This window comes from Amblyraja radiata, chromosome 6, assembly GCF_010909765.2.
Source record: "Amblyraja radiata isolate CabotCenter1 chromosome 6, sAmbRad1.1.pri, whole genome shotgun sequence".
NCBI classification, from domain to species: domain Eukaryota; kingdom Metazoa; phylum Chordata; class Chondrichthyes; order Rajiformes; family Rajidae; genus Amblyraja; species Amblyraja radiata.
In genome coordinates, this window is record NC_045961.1 from 46,304,888 (window position 1) to 46,323,025 (window position 18,138).

The 18,138-nt window shown below is 42.7% G+C and overlaps 1 protein-coding gene across 1 annotated transcript in view; it reads right to left on the reverse strand.

Annotated features, from left to right (window-relative positions):
* The window catches only part of alkbh8 (alkB homolog 8, tRNA methyltransferase), a 37,517-nt gene that overhangs the window by 15,672 nt on the left and 3,707 nt on the right, over positions 1-18,138 (reverse strand). The window contains exons 3-5 of the mRNA XM_033022683.1: positions 11,270-11,401; positions 9,666-9,761; positions 4,314-4,418 (exon numbers count right to left, since the gene is read on the reverse strand). Coding sequence (XP_032878574.1) covers positions 4,314-4,418; positions 9,666-9,761; positions 11,270-11,401 — 333 coding nt within the window. The remainder of the gene's footprint in view (positions 1-4,313; positions 4,419-9,665; positions 9,762-11,269; positions 11,402-18,138) is intronic.

Consider the following 18,138-nt stretch of genomic DNA (forward strand, 5'->3'; position numbering starts at 1 on the left):
AGCACTTATGCTGGGAATGTCAATTTATGGGAATACTGACGATGGTCTGCTTATCGTGCCATTGGCTTTTGGAAGATTGTTTAAATTCAGTATCAGATAAGATTCAGATTAGTTTACTGTGATATGCACCAGGGTGTAATGAAATTCCTTGAGTACATAAACCTCAGAGTAAACAGTATAGCTGATGTGATAGAAACAAAAATTACAACAAATGCAAAATAGCAGAATGTAGTGCAATCTGAAAGTGCGATAGAAACCCAAAAGCAGAATAACGAATAAGGTAGAATTAAGAGTAAGAGTATGTAGCAGCATCCACTGGAAGGAGCAATTGGTTCAGGGGTCAGATAGCAATGGGGAAGAAGCTGTTCATACTGTGCCCTCCATTATGTTTGGGACAAAGACCCATCGTTTATTTATTTGCCTCTGTACGCCACAATTTGAGATTTGTAATAGAAAAAAAAAAATCACATGTGGCTAAAGTGCACATTGTCAGATTTTAATAAGGGGTATTTTTATACCTTATGGTTTCACCATGTAGAAATTACAGCAGTGTTTATACATAGTCCCCCCATTTCAGGGCACCATAATGTTTGGGACACATGGCTTCACAGGTGTTTGTAATTGCTCAGGTGTTTAAATGCCTCCTTAATGCAGGTATAAGAGAGCTCGCAGCACCCAGTCTTTCCATCACCTTTGGTAACTTTTATTGCTTTATCGACATGAGGACCAAAGTTGTGCCAATGAAAGTCAAAGAAGCCATTATGAGACTGAGAAACAAGAATAAAACTGTTATAGAGACATCAGCCAAACCTTAGGCTTACCAAAATCAACTGTTTGGAACATCAATAAGAAAGAGCACTGGTGAGCTTACTAATCGCAAAGGGACTGGCAGGCCAAGGAAGACCTCCACATCTGATGACAGAAGAATTCTCTCTATAATAAAGAAAAATCCACAAACACCTGTCCGACAGATCAGAAACACTTTTCAGGAGTCAGGAGTCAGGTGTGGATTTGTCAATGACCACTGTCCGCAGAAGACTTCATGAACAGAAATACAGATGCTACACTGCAAGAACCAAACCACTGATTAGCCGCAAAAATAGGGTGGCCAGGTTAGTTTGCCAAGAAGCACTTAAAAGAGCAACCACAGTTCAGGAAAAAGTTCTTGTGGACAGATGAGACGAAGATTAACTTATATCGGAGTGATGGAAAGAGCAGGAGGAACTGCCCAAGATCCAAAGCGTACCACCTCATCTGTGAAATGCAGTGGTGGGGGTGTTATGACCTGGGCATGTATGGTTGCTGAAGGTACTGGCTCCCTTATCTTCATTGATGATACAACTGCTGATGGTAGTAGCATAATGAATTCTGAAGTGTATAGACAGATTCTATCTGCTCAAGTTCAAACAAATGCCTCAAAACTGCTCATTCTACAGCAAGACAATGATCTCAAACATACTGGTAAAGCAACAAAGGAGCTTTTCAAAGCTAAAAAATTGTCAATTTTTGAGTGGCCAAGTCAATCACCCGATGTGAACCCAATTGAGCATGCCTTTTGTATGCTGAAGAGAAAACTGAAGGGGACTAGCCCCCAAAACAAGCATAAGATAAAGATGGCTGCAATACAGGCGTGGCAGAGAAGAGGCCAGGTAGATTATGAACTTAGTTCCTAGTGATGTCCCAACTTTTAAATTGCAGCTCAATGACGAAGTTGGAATCATCTTGATCATGGAGTGGTTGTGATACAACTTGGGACAGTTTCCATTATGTCTGAAGATTAGCTCTACACCAGTGGGGATTCGGTTAGAAATGAACAGTGTGGCAAGGAAGATTGAGAAGGTTGGAGCATTGGCACAGGCTTACTTGACCTTGGTGTGCAATGGCATTAACTCCAGTGGATTCTTTTATTATAATCACAATTAGTATGTCATCACAGAGCAAAGAGAGATGGATTTATAAGAGCAACAAATTGTCAACAGGATTCTATATATTCCCTCATTTGGCTTAGTCAAAGCATTTTGTGATGTTAAAAATAGCCACATGATGCTGTCTTTTTGTACATCTTTTTTGGAATTGTCACATGGTGAAAATCATGTTTGAATCCATCCCACAAATGACATCAGTTATTTGACCACTAGGAGGCAGGTTTTGATCATAATCTATGTATGGTTTCCTTGCTGCGTACAGCAGATTTTACTCCACAATTACTGAATTGGATTTGTCTAATTTCTTGAGTCAGTCAAATGTTTGTCACATGAATCATAATGAAACAATGAAATTCTTAGTTGCAGCAGTACAACAGGCATGTATGCACAGTACTCAATAGATAACAAAATTTATGTTTAATAAATAAAATCCCAACATAGTGCAAAACAAAGCTCAAAGTCATTAGTGCCGTTCAAAGTTGAGTTGGAGTTTGTTGTGTTCTATATCATGACGGGACAGAGCAAGTAGAATAGGGGATTGAGCACAAAGCCTTGAGGTGCCCCTGTGCTGATAGATATCCAGGAGGTAGTGTTGCCAATTTGAACTGATCGTGTTCTGTTGATGAGACTGGGTTCTCTGAGTTTGGTAGCAAGTTTGGAGGAGATGGTGTTGAACGCTGAGATATAGTCTATGACAGCAGTCTGATACATGTGACAAGTGCAGAGTGCAGAGTGGAGAACCAGCAAGATTGCATCCCCCTGTTTATCCATTATGGCAGTAGATAAATTGTAGTGGGTCTAGGTTACCGCGCTCACTGTGCGCTTGTTCTGAGATTCTGGATGTCGAAGGTCCTCAGAAGAGAAAAATACACTTGCAGGCCGAATAATTTCAGGTTATGAAGCATGTCCCACCAAAAAAGTGGAGGGGCTGCAGCCCCCCCAACTCCGCAGCCTATGTCACCTTTCGGTAGTCATAGAGGCACATCATCACACTAATCTTAAGCACTAGTATTATTGATGCTCTTTTAAAGCAGATAGGAATCTTGGACCTCAATAATGAGAGGTTAAAGATGTCCACAAAGCTCATGCCCGTTGGTCCGTGCAAGTTTTCAGACTGCGACCATGTAGATCATCAGGTCCCGACACTTTCCAAGGGTCCACCCTCCTTCTGAAGTTGGCCTCAGATATTGAGATTGCAATACCATCAAGGGTTATGGGGGCCCAAGAAGGCAGAGTGTTCTCCCTATCGAGCATTGAGCTTGCCCAGGAGTGATGACGCACTGTCGCTTAAGCTGCCACTAGGTTTCATCTTGTAGTAAGTGATGATTTGCAAGCAGTCACAGCTGCCAAACATTCGTCTCATCCTCCAATTTAGAGCAAAAGTCCCTTTAGCCTTTTTGACGCCATTATCAAGGTTGTACCTGGACTTCTTACATAAATCAGCATCACGAGAAAGTCCAAGGTCTGGGCCTCAGAAGATTGCGGACTCCTGGTTTATCCAAGGCTTCTAGTTGGGGAACACTCGGATGGTTTTCGTGGGAACGCACTTCTCCACACATTTCCTCATGAATTCAGTAACAGACGTGGTGTATTCATTTAGGTTCATTGCTGAGTCCTTTAAATTGCTCAATCTACTGACTCCAAGCAATCCCAGAGTCGTTCCTGTGTCTTCCTTGACCAGCTCTGTGCAGTCTTCACTGCTGGTGCTGCGCTCTTCAGTCGCTGAACATACATAGAAAGAAGGAGCGCAGCCAGGAGGTCAAATTTCCCAAAGTGAGGATGAGGGAATGGAGCAATAGGCATCTTTGATGGTGAAATCAGCTGTGATAGCGGACATTTGATCCTCTGGAGCCATAGGTCGTGCTGGTGGTAGTTTGGAAGTTATTTCTTCAAGCGGGCCTTTCTTCAAGTCCCCTGGCTATAATACAAAAGTAGTCAAGGTACACCTTCTAGCGTACAGCTCCTCCAGTGCTAGACGATTGCCTGCTTGCAGTGGGATGCAGACGCCTGTCATGATGGGTTAGATTTGTCTCATTTCTTGAAAATTGTTAAAAATTAATTATAGATCAACATCAATCCTATTGCAGTATAATCCTCAAATATTCTTCTCATACTGTTGAAACAGAACACCTACATTTATTGAATAATGAATTTGTATATTGCTGATCAGTGATCAAAAATGTTTCTTTAAAAATGTTTAACAAATTAACAGTTGTATAAGGAGGTTGATATCAAATAATTTCTCATTACAAGGCGAATCAAGCATATGATCCTAAATCAACAAAACTGTCACAGGAGAGATTCTCTCAGAGTCCCTGTGCATTCCTCGATTATCTTGCCCACACATTGAATAGCAGCTCAAAATACAATGTGAAGAATGTATCTCACCTTGTCCAGGCTCATACTGGTTTATGGTCAACTGATCAGGTTTAAATTTCACATAACCTTTTTCCATGGATTGCTCCAAAATGTCACCACATATTTCAGGAAGACCTAATATTAGAAAAAAGAAGACAATAATGATTTAAGAAAAAACATCTATATATCTAAAACTCTGATCTTGTTATCTTCCGATTTGGCAGTCTTTCTATTTGTACAAAAACAGTTTGTGATAGCGGTACGATTTTTTGCCAGTTCACTCGCCGTCCTCCTGTGCTGCGAGTGTACCAAGTTTCGTTCCGATCGGTTCAATGTCGTAAAAGTTAGCGAGGTTTTAAAATCTTAAAAAGCGCGCACGCGCATATCGATCTCTTCTCCTGCCAGTCAGCACCGCGCGGATTAGTCTCTTCCCGTCACTCCCCAGGACAGTCCGCCCCTTCCTGCGCAATCTCATCTTTACTGGTGCCGAGGATGGCTGGCGGAGGTTTCCAACCAGACACAATTTTCGGAGGGACCCCAAGCAGCCCCGCGTTGGAGACCTGACCCAGCCCAGCCCAGAGTCGGAGACCCAGCTCAGTATCGAAGACCCAGCCCGGAGTCGGAGACCTAGCCCAACCCGGAGTCGGAGACCTAGCCCAGCCCGGAGTCGGAGACCCAGCCCAGCCCGGAGTCAGAGATACGATACGATATTACTTTATTGTCAGAGCAAGTCTGAAATTTGTTTTGCATCGCAGCAGCTCTATTTACAGCATCACAGAAAAGACAAAAGAGACGAGAGAAGACAAGCATTAAGACATCAGGACAGGACCCAAAAATACATACATTCAACATAACAATAACAGAAGACAACATTTAAGGCCCATCAGCGAGCATTTGATCTGGGATTAAGCGCCGTATTTAGTTCGAGGATTGACTGGTGCACAAAAGAATGCTTCAGTCTAACCTTATTAAATTTTGGAACCCTATATCACCGATTTGATGGTAACAAATTGTACTCACTGTTCAGAACGTGGTTGGGGTCAGAAGAAATGTTGTTGGCCATCCTTAGTATGCTTTTATGGTAGGATGATTCATCCAATTTCTGAAGTGGTTGACCTACAATCTTTGAGCAGATTTTTAATTGTTGGAGCAGTTTTGATTTTGAAGTAGCGGACAAACTCTTGTACCATGTAGTGTTACAGTACTGTAAAACACTCATTATCACAGCAGTAAAAAATAATAAAAGGATTTGTCTACTTGCTCCGAAAGATCTAAGTCGGCGGAAAAAACAGATTCTTTATTTTGTCTTATTGTAAATCTTATCAATGTGGTCATTCCATGATAACTGATGGGCTATCGTTACCCCCAAGTATTTAAATGAAAATTCCTGCTTGATTTTTACATAATGGATAACAAGAGAAACTTTATGAGAGTCAGATGGTGAGCCAAATACAATCTCTTCCGTTTTCTTTGCGTTAATCTCAAGAGCATTATTATCAGTCCACGCGACCAGTTTGTTCACGCCGAGTTGGTGCAGCCCAGGGCTGGCTGAGTTACTTAACAGAGATAATAGAACTGTATCATCTGAGTACTTTAGAATATATTGATTCGGTGTACCTGTACGACAATCATCAGTGTAAAAGGTAAAAAGCATAGCTGAACTCACACAACCATTGGTTGTGATGGCAGATGAAAAGGTTTTATTCACCTTTGCAATCTGTACTCTTAGTGAGAAAGGAAGCATACCAATGAATCAGATAGGGATTCAGTTCCTGCTGGTCCATTTTCTAGAAAGAGGGCTCTTGCATAGGTGTTGGGTTTGTCTAAATGTTTAGAAATAATATGTACTAAGGAGGCAACAGTGTCTTCCGTGCCACAGCCCTGCTTATAGGCAAATTGATATGGATCGAGTTTATTGTTTGTTGTACTAATGAAATGTCGGAGCAAAATTCTTTCTAGACATTTCATAATCACCGAGGTAAGGGCTATGGGTCAGAAATCCTTATGTTCTTTCGGACATGGAATCTTGGGCAAAGGTTTTATATGCAAAGTTTTCCATGACAGAGGGACAGTGTGTGTGTCCACAGAAACCTGAAAGATTTGTTGCCACACTGGAGCCAGCTGTGTTGCAAAGTTCCTCAAGAGAAAAGCGCTGCATCCATCCGGCCTAGCAGCTTTCTTTGTATTTGTACACTGAAATGTTTTCCTGACATCTTCTACTGTGATGACAATTCTGTCGGAGACAGCAGGTATAACAGATTTAAGGATGTCGGTGCACTTAGTAGAATTATCTAGAGATTCAAATCTGGCAAAAAAGTGTTGACATCGTTGGAAAGAGAAAGTTCGTTATCTGTCACAATAGATTTAGATGGGGTTGACATTCCTGTCATAGATTTCATTGTATCCCACACCTTTTTAGAGTTATTGGCTCTGAAAGCATCTTCTAGATGCTGTCTGTGTGCCAATTTTGCTTCCCTCAATCTTATTTTCAGTTCTTTTTCTGTCTGTTTAAGTGCTCCAGAATTTTTGTTTTTGAAAGCCACTTTCCTTGTATTTATTACGTTTATGTCCTTAGTTACATATGATTTATTGTTGGGATAGATTTTAATCACCTTAATGGGGACAATCAACCGTACACAAAAATCAATATAATCGTTTGTAACTATGGTTATTTCATCTAGTGAACCCTCCTGAAAGGTTTCCCAGTCTGTCAATTCTAAACAGGCTTTCAGTTGTTCCCCATGTTCATTTGTCCATGTCCTTATCACTTTCTTTTCTGGTTTACTTCTCTTAAGTTTGGTCTTATACACTGGAATCATGTGCACAACATTATGATCAGAATTCAATATTGGTGGCTTACACTTGGATGCATAAGCACCTTTGACATTTACAAAACATTTGTCCAAGGTTGGCTTTTCTGGTTTTGGCTTTGATGTACTGTTCAAATCCAGGTAACAGTCTCCAAACGACACTGATTCAAATCCCCAAGCACTATTGCCGGTGCGTTGGGGTAGTTGAGTTGTAATTCATGAACGCAGTCCGCTATTGTCCCGGCCGCCAATGACGCTTTGCCGCTGGGAGGCACGTATACAACAAACAGCAAAATGCACCCAAATTCTCGAGGCAAATAGAAAAGGTCTTAACAACATGTCGAGAATTTCTACATTGGGGTCACAGATCTTATATTTCACTGAGTGCGCACGGCACCAAACATCGTTTATGTATACACAAATGCCGCCTCCCTCAGTTTTTCCAGAGTCAGCTGCATCCCTGTCTGCACGCACCAAGGTGAATCCGGGCACTTCAAAGAGAGAATCGGGCATAGTCGATTGCAACCAGCTTTCCGTGAAGCACAATAAAGATGCCTCACGAAATTCATTACAGTACCTTGTGTATGTCCGTATCGCGTCCACTTTGTTGTTCAAAGAGTGCAGATTTGTAAGGATGATAGATGAGAGGGGAGGCCGATTGAATTTCTGTCATAGGCGGTTCCGAATGCCCCCTCTTCTTCCTCGTTTCTTTTTCCTTTTAGTTTTAATCAGTTCCTGAGGGATGTTATCCAACATCAAATGGTAGAAGTGGCTTGATGTCCCCCGAGTCAGCTTGGGTTGTAGCTCCAGCAAAGCCTCTCGACTGTACAAACGAACAGGCCGTGGCTCCTCGCCACACCTGTCCGTGACGCCACTCAGCATTTGCTTGCACCGACAGATATCATCCACAAAGGCCAATAATCCACAGAATCAGAAGCATAGTTTTCAGGACACAAATCTCCTACTATGCACATAGGCAGATTTTACAGATGGGACGGGTTAGACGACATTTAAACAACATTTAAACAAGACACAAACGGAGCCGACTGGGACGCAGTGCGCAGCCGAGCAACGCATCCGTTGTCACCGATGTCGCCAAACGGAAAGCGGAGACTCTGATCCCGGCAGAGGAGAACGACCAGCGACAGCTGTGAGTCCCCATCGCACCGCCAATTCCAGCCACTATCCCTCTGGTCCCCCTCGCTGACTGCTCCCCTCTCCCCCGTGATGGGTTGCGTTGGGGGAACGGGTGAGTGGTGGAATATTGCGTTGGGGAATGGGTTGTGATGGGGGACCAGGCCTCCCGTGTGACTGGGACCCAACTGGTCCCACTTAGTCTAATGACTACTAGCAACCATACACAAAAGAAATCAAGAGTCATGGATAGTAATAAACAAATTAAACTCTGGATTTCTATCATTTCCGTGCTATTGAGTACAGGGATCCCACATTACAGGGGGGTGGGTGGTCTAGCCTCAACTGTAGAATTGTTTGTAATACTGGTTGCTCAATTATAGGAAGGATGTGAAGCCAATAGAGGGGAGAGATCATAAAGGAGGGGGGCATTCAAGAGGGAATGGAATACATAGAGTCAGAATCTGCATGGTCATCATGCACCAGTTCAATATTCTAGCACCCAGTTCATAGCCTTATATACTGTGGTATTTAAACTGCTCTTCTAAAAACTTGTTAAATGTTGCAAGAGTATCCGATTCCACCACGCCCAAGCAGCGAGTTCCAGATTTCACAAATTTTCAAAGTATCACAAATTCTTCTTCTGCATCTCCAATGCTCAGATTGTTAATTTATACACCAGCAAAGATCCCAGCATTGACCCCTCATTGCATCACTGGTTTCTGACTTACAAATATCACAAAATAAGACCACCTTTGACCAACACCCTGTCGTCTTCATAGGAAAGGTTTGTCACATGGAACTGGAAAGCCAGCCAAGGACAGCCCCCTTTTATTCTGTAATCTATCTATGACATCCACTAGAAAGCATTGCTGGATCATCTAACAAGAAATAAGCTGTCTAGGGGAGGGGGGAAAAATAGAAGCACCACACAGGCACAAGCGATTACATCCAAACCCCACACACAACACAGGTCAGAATTGAAACCAGGTCACTGGAACTGCGATAAAGCAAGGTTACCTGTTGCACTCCTGCATCTCCAATGAAAACACTGGTACAACTAAATAAGCACATAACGGAATTGAGGGATATGGAAATGTTTGGATTTTATGATAGAATCGCAGGCTGAAGTCCAAAAACAAAATCTAGATTATGCAGAACCCATATTTGTCAGAAACACACTAACACAGTTCCCACAGTTAATGTGGCCAGATATTTGCCACTCGTTTTTAATCTAAAAAATATATATACCGTAGAACATCTACTTAATTGTAATTCCCAGTTTAGCAAATGGATTATTTAAAGTCAATTAAAACCATAAAAAAGGGCAATCTTCATCATTCATAATAAATGTCAATGTTAATAGTGTATTTTCTATAATACTTTTCAAATACTTATTACATCCAAAAACAAACAAAAAATACACAATTTAGAGTACCTCCTGGTAGAGGCTTATCCTTGTCTACGTTATTGTTGTCATAACGAAATTCATATCCATAATGCTTTACTCTTCGATGTTTCAGAGACTTCTGGACTATAAAGATAAAAATATTTACAGAAAACATTTTGCAGACTGCATGTAATAGTTGTATGTTTAATGTTATTTTCTTGTGCATTTAAAAATAATTACCGTATTTCCCGGCATTGAAGACACTATTTTTTACTCTAAAATAAGGCCCGAAAATTTACCAGCATCTTGGAGACCGAAGGCTAGATCATTCGCCAAGAAAGATAGACTTGGGCCAAATAGCTTTTAAAACATGGGAGCTAACATAGGGGTCGGCAACCTACGGCTCGGATCCGGCCCGTAACCCAAACTCAAGCGAACCCCAAGCGAGCCGACCTGGGAACTGCAGCCATTCACGGGGCACGCAGCCGACCTGGGGCAAGCGAGCTGCCCTGGGAACTGCAGCCATTCGTGGGAAAAGCAGCCGACCTAGGTGTCACAGCCTAGGGGCAAGTGGACCGACATGGGCGCTACAGCCATGTCCCGTGGCACGAAGCCGACCTGGGAATTGCAGCCATTCCCGGGGCACGGAGCCGACCTGCGAACTGCAGCCAGACCTGGGGCAAGCGAGCCGACCTGGGAACTGCAGCCATTCGCGGGGCACGCAGCCGACCTGGGTGTCACAGCCAGGCCTGGGGCAAGCGAGCCGACCCGGGCGCTACAGCCAGTCCCGTGGCACGCAGGCTTTGGAGGTGTGTGGTGGTTGTCGGTCAAGTGAGAACAGAGAGAATAAGAATGCTGCTGTCTTGTCAACAGACGCGCACAAAAGCAGTTGGTATTAGTTTTTAACTTATCGTTATCCCTATTTTTGACCTGGTTCGGAGACCGGACAGTGAGGGGTCCAGCTCAAGAGCAAAGAGCGGGTTAGCGGGCGATGGATAACAGGACAGCGGGCTGTGGAGCTTACTCCCATGTCAGCTCGAGTAACCTCAATTGGTCCCTTGAACTAGTATTGTCATTCAATAACATCACAACTGATTCAACTTGTCCCGGTGTGCTCCCGTCTTTCCCTCCACCCCCTAACCATTCAGTCATTCAGAATGGAGGAGATCTGGAAGCCTTGGGCAAAATGAATTGTTACTTTCTTTATTTTTATTTATTTTTTTTAATTTATTTGTGCGTGAGAAATTTTATGTACCGCCAGCCTTTTTTTCAAAATTTAGCGACTCAAAATGGGGGTGCGTCTTCGGCGCAGTTACGTCTTCATTGCCGGGAAATACGGTATATATACACACAAAGGTTTGCTTTATATGCTCCTAGTGGCAAAACTAAGTAAGTCATTTACCATGACGGTAAGAAATATTAAATACCAACAGGCAATTTTACCACTGTATTTTCACTACATTCACTCCGTTTCACAACTTTCCATTTACAACGATACAACAAATTATTTACGTAATCACATGGTGCTTATTGTAGAACAAGATATGATCAGAAATATAGAGCTTGATATTAAAATAGGTCCAAAAGTAGGTCACTGCGCACTGGATAATCCGAACACAGCCTACTGTTTTCCACCCTAGTGTACTGCTTACCATTTTCTTTTGTCACGTGTGTGTTTCCATCTGCAAACGCCAAAAGTCTTTCCTCACACTCAAGAGAAATAAATTCTTCAATCACCAGCAGGCCTGGTGGCAGACTCAAAGGAGGAATTTCTTCATGAACAACTGTAAAAATAAATTAAAAGTGTTTGTATTGTATAAAACATTTTTATTTAGCACAAAATGATATGGTTCTCTGTTCATTTTTGTTGTTAATATTAATTCTGCATAGATAATTAAACATTTATTCCTGTATGACTAAATACTTTTGGACACTAAATCTAAAAGTATTTTAAAGTTAGGAAATGAAAGATAAAGGAAATAACAAGCAATCATCTGACAACATACCAAGGTGGCTTTAGAGTTTATGTTGATGACGGGGAATCTAATTGACTTAATGTTCAGAAATCGATACCGTTCTCTCATAGAATCGCCAATTAGTCATGTACCAAATGTATCTATTAAATGATTTTTCTATCACAACTTCTGAAGCCAGGTAGCATTGAAACAAAACTTCAAAGTACTACCAAAAAACACACTGCATTTAAGGAGGCGCATTTATATCTACTTTTCTTTGATTTCTGCCTCTTATACTTTAATTCTATGAGAATATGAAGAATGGTTGGCACATGATTTCACAATTAAAAATATATCTACCACAGCAACAAAACATAAAGCAGCAGGAATCAAATATTCCATTCCACATGGATTAGATTTCAAGAAGTAATAATATCCTGAAGTTATGAAGCGTTATGGAAATACAAGTCATGATATTTTTCCATTTTCTGCCAATCTAGATCCCTCGTAACTCGCATACAGGAAAACTAATTATATGGAATACGCCCTCTCTTGCTTTACATTGAGCTCTGGATTACCATGACAACAAGAACACGTGTTATGATATCATTAAATGACCACAGAGCCTTCAACGCCACTATGCGGAATAAATTCAACTACAAATTTCTGGTCCCTTGCCTTGGGGCCTCCATCTGCAACTGGCTTTGACTTTTTAAAAAGGCAGACAGACTTCAGTTGGTTTGAAATAGTCATAACATTTCCTCTACTCTGATCCTCAATGCCACGCACTCCTAGTGTTGCATGCTCAGTCCCTTACTCTATTCCCTGTATACCTATGACCCAAGTACAACACCAACTCGGACTTTAAGTTCACTGATAATACCATTGTTGTCAGGTATATCAACAGCAATAAGACAAAGTACATAAAATGATCAGAACTTTTTCTCATGCTATCAGGTAGACAACCCAGCCCTCAATGTCAACAATATATAATAGTTGATTGTTGACCTATGGCAGTGATGGGGTAAACATGACCCCATCCTCATCAATGGAACTGCTGGAGAAATGGTCAATGTTTCAAATACCTAGGCATCCTTATCATGAGCAACCCAACCTGGTCCCTTCATACTGATCCGGTAATTAAAAAAATAATGTAAATGTATTAATTTATTTTGGCATCTGAGAAGATTCAGCATGTCCGTGAGGACTCTCCCAAACACTATAAGGTTGCCATAGAAAATATTCTGACAGATGAATATCAGCCTGGTCTATCAACTGCTCTATTCTTGATCTCCTGCACCTGCAGAGAGTGGTGAATATAGCCCAGAGAGGCACAGGCTGGTCACCTCCTATATGGTGCATTACATCAGGAAGTTTGGAAGCATAATCAAGGATATCTACCACCATTTTCTCTCTTCTATCTTCTGGGAGAAGATACAGGAGCGTGATATTTCAGACATCCAGAATTAAGAACTGCACCTTCATCACACTATCAGACTTATGAACAAAACACCTCTTTCATAACCCATTCCCAGAGGGGCTGCCACATACACTTACTCTTAACACTATTTAATTTGGTTATCCTGTTAATGTACTTTAATTTTTCTCCACTATTTCAGATTGCACTACAATCCTGCACTGTTCTGCTGTTTAGTACCATTATTGTTTTTAATCATTGTTAGGCGCTTCCCCCCCCCTGGTGAATGCTATGTACTTACTTCTCTGTTTCTATCCCAAGTACAGGCCTCGTGGCTGTGAGTCTGGAATCGAGGGGTTAAAGGCTCCTGTACCCGATTGGCCCAGCTGCGTCAGGTGACGGGTGACTCACCTGAAGTATAAATACGAGAGCTTCCCAGGATTCTCTTCTCTTCGTCGTAGACTCTGACTGATGAGCAGACTGTTGGTGGGGGCCGAGGCAGCCTGACCACATGGCATAGAACTTTGTGTATTTTCACCATTCCTTGTTAACAGATATTGAGTTGGGACGGATAAGGGCTGACCTTAGAGTTTTCGTGTATTTTGGTTTCAGGGTTGTATCTCTTTGGGCAGGTTTTGGAATCTCCGGTTCGACGGCCCATGGTGTAGGTATGTTGCAAAGCCTACCTGAAGGGTCGCTGAAAATCTGTCCCAGCCCGTGTGCGCGATTTTGGCGCCGTTTAGAGGGGGCGGGTTTAAAACGCGATTTTCTCTAGGCTGTTCAAATCGAGGATGTTCAGCCTAGTTAATTATTAACGAAAAATCGCTGAAAGACCCCGTCGCAAAAGCTATTATTAGTTTTAAAGGCCTCGTAAAATAGTTATAGTAGTTTAAAAATCAACCTCTAAACCCGCGAACACCAGCAACCGCAGGGTCTCATAAAGCAGTCAACTGAAGGAAGGCTGTATATTTTTACATTAAAAAGGGCTTCTAAAGATCCCTTTATACAAAGTTTAATATTGCGAGTAGCTCATTTTGGGCGCATTATATCGCGCAGTATTTTTCTCGGCATTTGGAGCACAAATCTACCGCAATGTGAACGTTCTAAACCAGCGCGTTCCACAGGGACCCACTGGAAAGCTGATTTAAATGGGCATTTATTTACAGCAATTAAACACTAAATTCCTTCCATTTGGTCTATAAATTAATGTAAATGAGATTTAAAAATCATGTTTTATTGTGAATTATTTGTGAATATTATTTGGACATTTAGGCTATTTAAAAATGTTAATCATTTATTAAGAAATGGATAGATGTTTAGATCTAGTAATTGAAGTCTGAAATTAGCTACAATTAGGTAACGAACTAATTATATGCTTTAATTTCAGGTCATCCAAGTAAGATTATTTTATATTTGTTTCAGAATGCTTCAATCTATGATAACTGAAAATTTCATTCAGTTCTCTTAATTTTTAAGAAAGTTATGGGCTTTTGACTGTTCACGATCACAGCTTTTTTGTTATGTCCATAGAAAATCAATAGGGAACAAGATGCTCATTTCCCAGTATGAAAATGGCCATAACTTTTTTAATATTTGAGATATGAAAGTGAATTAGGTGTCAAATTAAACTTATGTTTATGCTTTATCTGATGGGATAAATTGCAGACTTGATTTTTAAAATCTCAAAATTTTGTAACATTGCTACATGGTGTGGCTGGCTGGAGCATTGTTAAATTGTTTGTCGGTTTATCCATATCCCTGACTGGGTTGTTTAAATCAGGTTTGAGTTTTGTGTTCCAATAAATAATTAAAACTGTTTTTTGAACCTGAACCTGGTTTTTGACTTGTGTTACGTGGCTCTGAAGTACTTGCATTCGGGAGTCGTAACAAAATGGGGGCTCGTCCTAAGTTTTGAGGACCCTAGACGTTTTTAGAGGGGTTTTTTGGTAGGCTTCTGGACTGAGGAAGTCTGTGTGTTGTAAGGGAATTTTTTCTTCCCTGTTTGTGGTAGCATTAGTGCCCAGGTTTTAGCTGGTGGTTTGGGGCTACTTTGGAAATGGAATTTAAGGTGAAAGAATTTGTTGAGGCTCCTAGTCGGGAGTTGTTTGATAGATGTACGAAAGAGCATTTGATTTTACTGGCTGAGAACTATGCCATTACTATTGACAAGCATTCAAAGAAACACTCCATTAAATCGGAGTTGTGGGCTGCGTTGGTGGAGGGTGGAGTTTTGCCTGGTGGTGCAGACAGTCCCCCACCTTCTGTTCAGCCAGGTCAGAACATGGAGGCCATCATTAAACTGAAGGAGATGGAGCTTGAGTCACAGAGAATTGCCTCTTTGTTAAAAGAGAAAGAGCTCATGCATGTTCTTGAAATGAAACGGCTTGAGGAGGAAACCAAAAGGGCTGAATTTCAGCTGCGGGAAAAAGAAATAGATAATTCCCGGGTTTCTTCTAGGGAACGGGAGTTTGATATGAGCAAGAACATCCGCCTGGTTCCCCCGTTTCGTGAGGAGGATGTGGACAAGTATTTCACAGTGTTTGAACGGGTGGCTTTGTCCTTGAAGTGGCCTAGGGACGTGTGGACCTTGCTATTGCAGTGTGTCCTTGTGGGTAAAGCACGGGAGGTGTACTCGTCTTTATCTGTTGAAAGCAGTCTGGACTATGAGTGTGTGAAGTCTACAGTATTAAGGGCTTATGAATTAGTTCCAGAGGCGTACCGGCAGAAGTTCCGGCGCTTTAGGAAGTTTGATAGTCAGACTTATGTGGAGTTTGCTAGGGAGAAGGAGGCACTTTTTGACAGGTGGTGCGCTTCTCAAGGAGTGAAGGATTTTGAGCTACTGCGGGTTTTGATGATTATGGAAGACTTTAAGAACTGTCTCCCTGAGAGGGTTACTACTTACCTTAATGAGCAGAAGGTGAATGAGGTGTCTAAGGCTGCGGTGTTGGCAGATGAGTATGTATTGACTCATAAATCTGATTTTGTTGGGCGATCCTATAGTTTTGGTGCACGGCCGGTTGATCGTGGTGGTGTCACCGGTGGCAGTGTCAAAGCTGTTTCTGTGCCTGCAAATGGCAGCACGTTGATACAGGGGGAGGTCCGAGCTGATAAGGTTGACGGAAATGTAAGGACTGATGAAGGTCCTGTGTGCTACTATTGTAGAAGGAGAGGGCACATGTTAAAGTCGTGTCCCGTTCTGAAGCAGAAAAATGCAAAGCCTGTGGCTTTGGTGGGTGCACAGAAGGCACCTGTCGTACCTGAGGTGCCTGAGTCTGATGAGTGTAGGAATTATTCTGCGTTCATCATGAATGGTTTTGTTTCTCTAGAGGATGGGGGTGAGAGTTCCAGTATCCATCTTGCGTGATACTGGTGCTACTCAGTCCTTTATATTGGATGGGGTACTGCCGTTTTCTGGGGAATCATCGGTTGGTTCAAGTGTCCCAGTGGTAGGATTCGGGATGGATGACATGGTAGTGCCTTTGCATACCGTGCGTCTCGAGTCCGAGTTGGTTTCAGGCCGGGTAACTGTTGGGTTACGGCCGTGTTTTCCCGTTGGGGGAGTTTCTGTGATTTTGGGGAATGACTTGGCAGGAGGTAGAGTTTTAGTCACTCCTGAGGTGACGGCTGTTCCGATGGTGCAGAGTCCTGATAGATTGGCTATGCAGCATCCAAAGGTCTTCGCAGCTTGTGCTGTCACGAGGGCTATGGCTAAGAGCCAGGCGAAGTTTGAGGATGTGGTGGACCTGAGTGAGAGTATTTTTGGGGATCAGGATGATAGATCCTGTGTTGTGAAGGGTGTTTCTCCATCTCAAGATGGGATAGTGTCTGGAAATGTGCCGGTGTCACTGTCACGTGACCGGCTGGTTGAGGAGCAAAAGAGTGATCCAGGTTTATCTGATCTGTGCGACTGCGCAGTGCCTGAGGGGGATATGGATTCCACAGCAAAGGGGTATTTTCTAAGGGATGGCTTACTGATGCGAAAGTGGTCTCCCTTGGATATATCTGGGCATGATGATTGGAGCGTGGTTGATCAGATTGTGATGCCTCGTCGGTATAGGGACGAGATACTCTGTTTGGCTCATGATGGTCCTCTGGGTGGTCATTTGAGGGTCCTGAAGGAAAAATGGTTGCAGGAGGATACAAAACGGAGTATTTTAGACCACGTCTGTACTTTTCGCTCTAGACTGAGGAGGGCATACGAACTGGCAATGGGTAATCTTGCCTCTGCTCAGTCTAGGATGAAGGACTGGTTCGACAGGAAGGCTTCTAGTAGGAATTTTTCCCTAGGTGACAAGGTCCTGGTGTTGTTGCCTATTCCTGGTTCCAGTCTGCAGGCTCGGTATAGCGGTCCCTATCAGGTGGTTAAGAAGGTTGGTGAGAGGGATTACGTTATTGGTACCCCTGATCGGAGGCATAAGACTCAGCTCTGTCATGTTAACATGATGACACAGTACCATGAGCAGGAGCCTGTGGAGGTTGATGGGTCGGAGCTATGTCCTTCTAAGCTTGTTTTGGCTGCAGTGGTGCTGCCCCCTGACACGGGTGGTGATGTGGGGGAGGCACGGTTGTCTGTGGCAGTAACGCAGGGAAAGCTGAGTAACTCTGAGGCTTTGGAGACGCTTCCCTTGCGGTTGTCTCATTTGACTGGCATATCCGTGGCAAGGATAATGTATTGGATGATGCATTGTCGCGCCAGTGATGTCTGTGTTACTGAATAGTTGCTGAAATTTGGTGGTTTTTTTTGTTCATTTTCAGAAACTTATTCAGTATCTTTGGGTGGGGGTGTTAGGCGCTTCCCCCCCCTGGTGAATGCTATGTACTTACTTCTCTGTTTCTATCCCAAGTACAGGCCTCGTGGCTGTGAGTCTGGAATCGAGGGGTTAAAGGCTCCTGTACCCGATTGGCCCAGCTGCGTCAGGTGACGGGTGACTCATCTGAAGTATAAATACGAGAGCTTCCCAGGATTCTCTTCTCTTCGTCGTAGACTCTGACTGATGAGCAGACTGTTGGTGGGGGCCGAGGCAGCCTGACCACATGGCATAGAACTTTGTGTATTTTCACCATTCCTTGTTAACAGATATTGAGTTGGGACGGATAAGGGCTGACCTTAGAGTTTTCGTGTATTTTGGTTTCAGGGTTGTATCTCTTT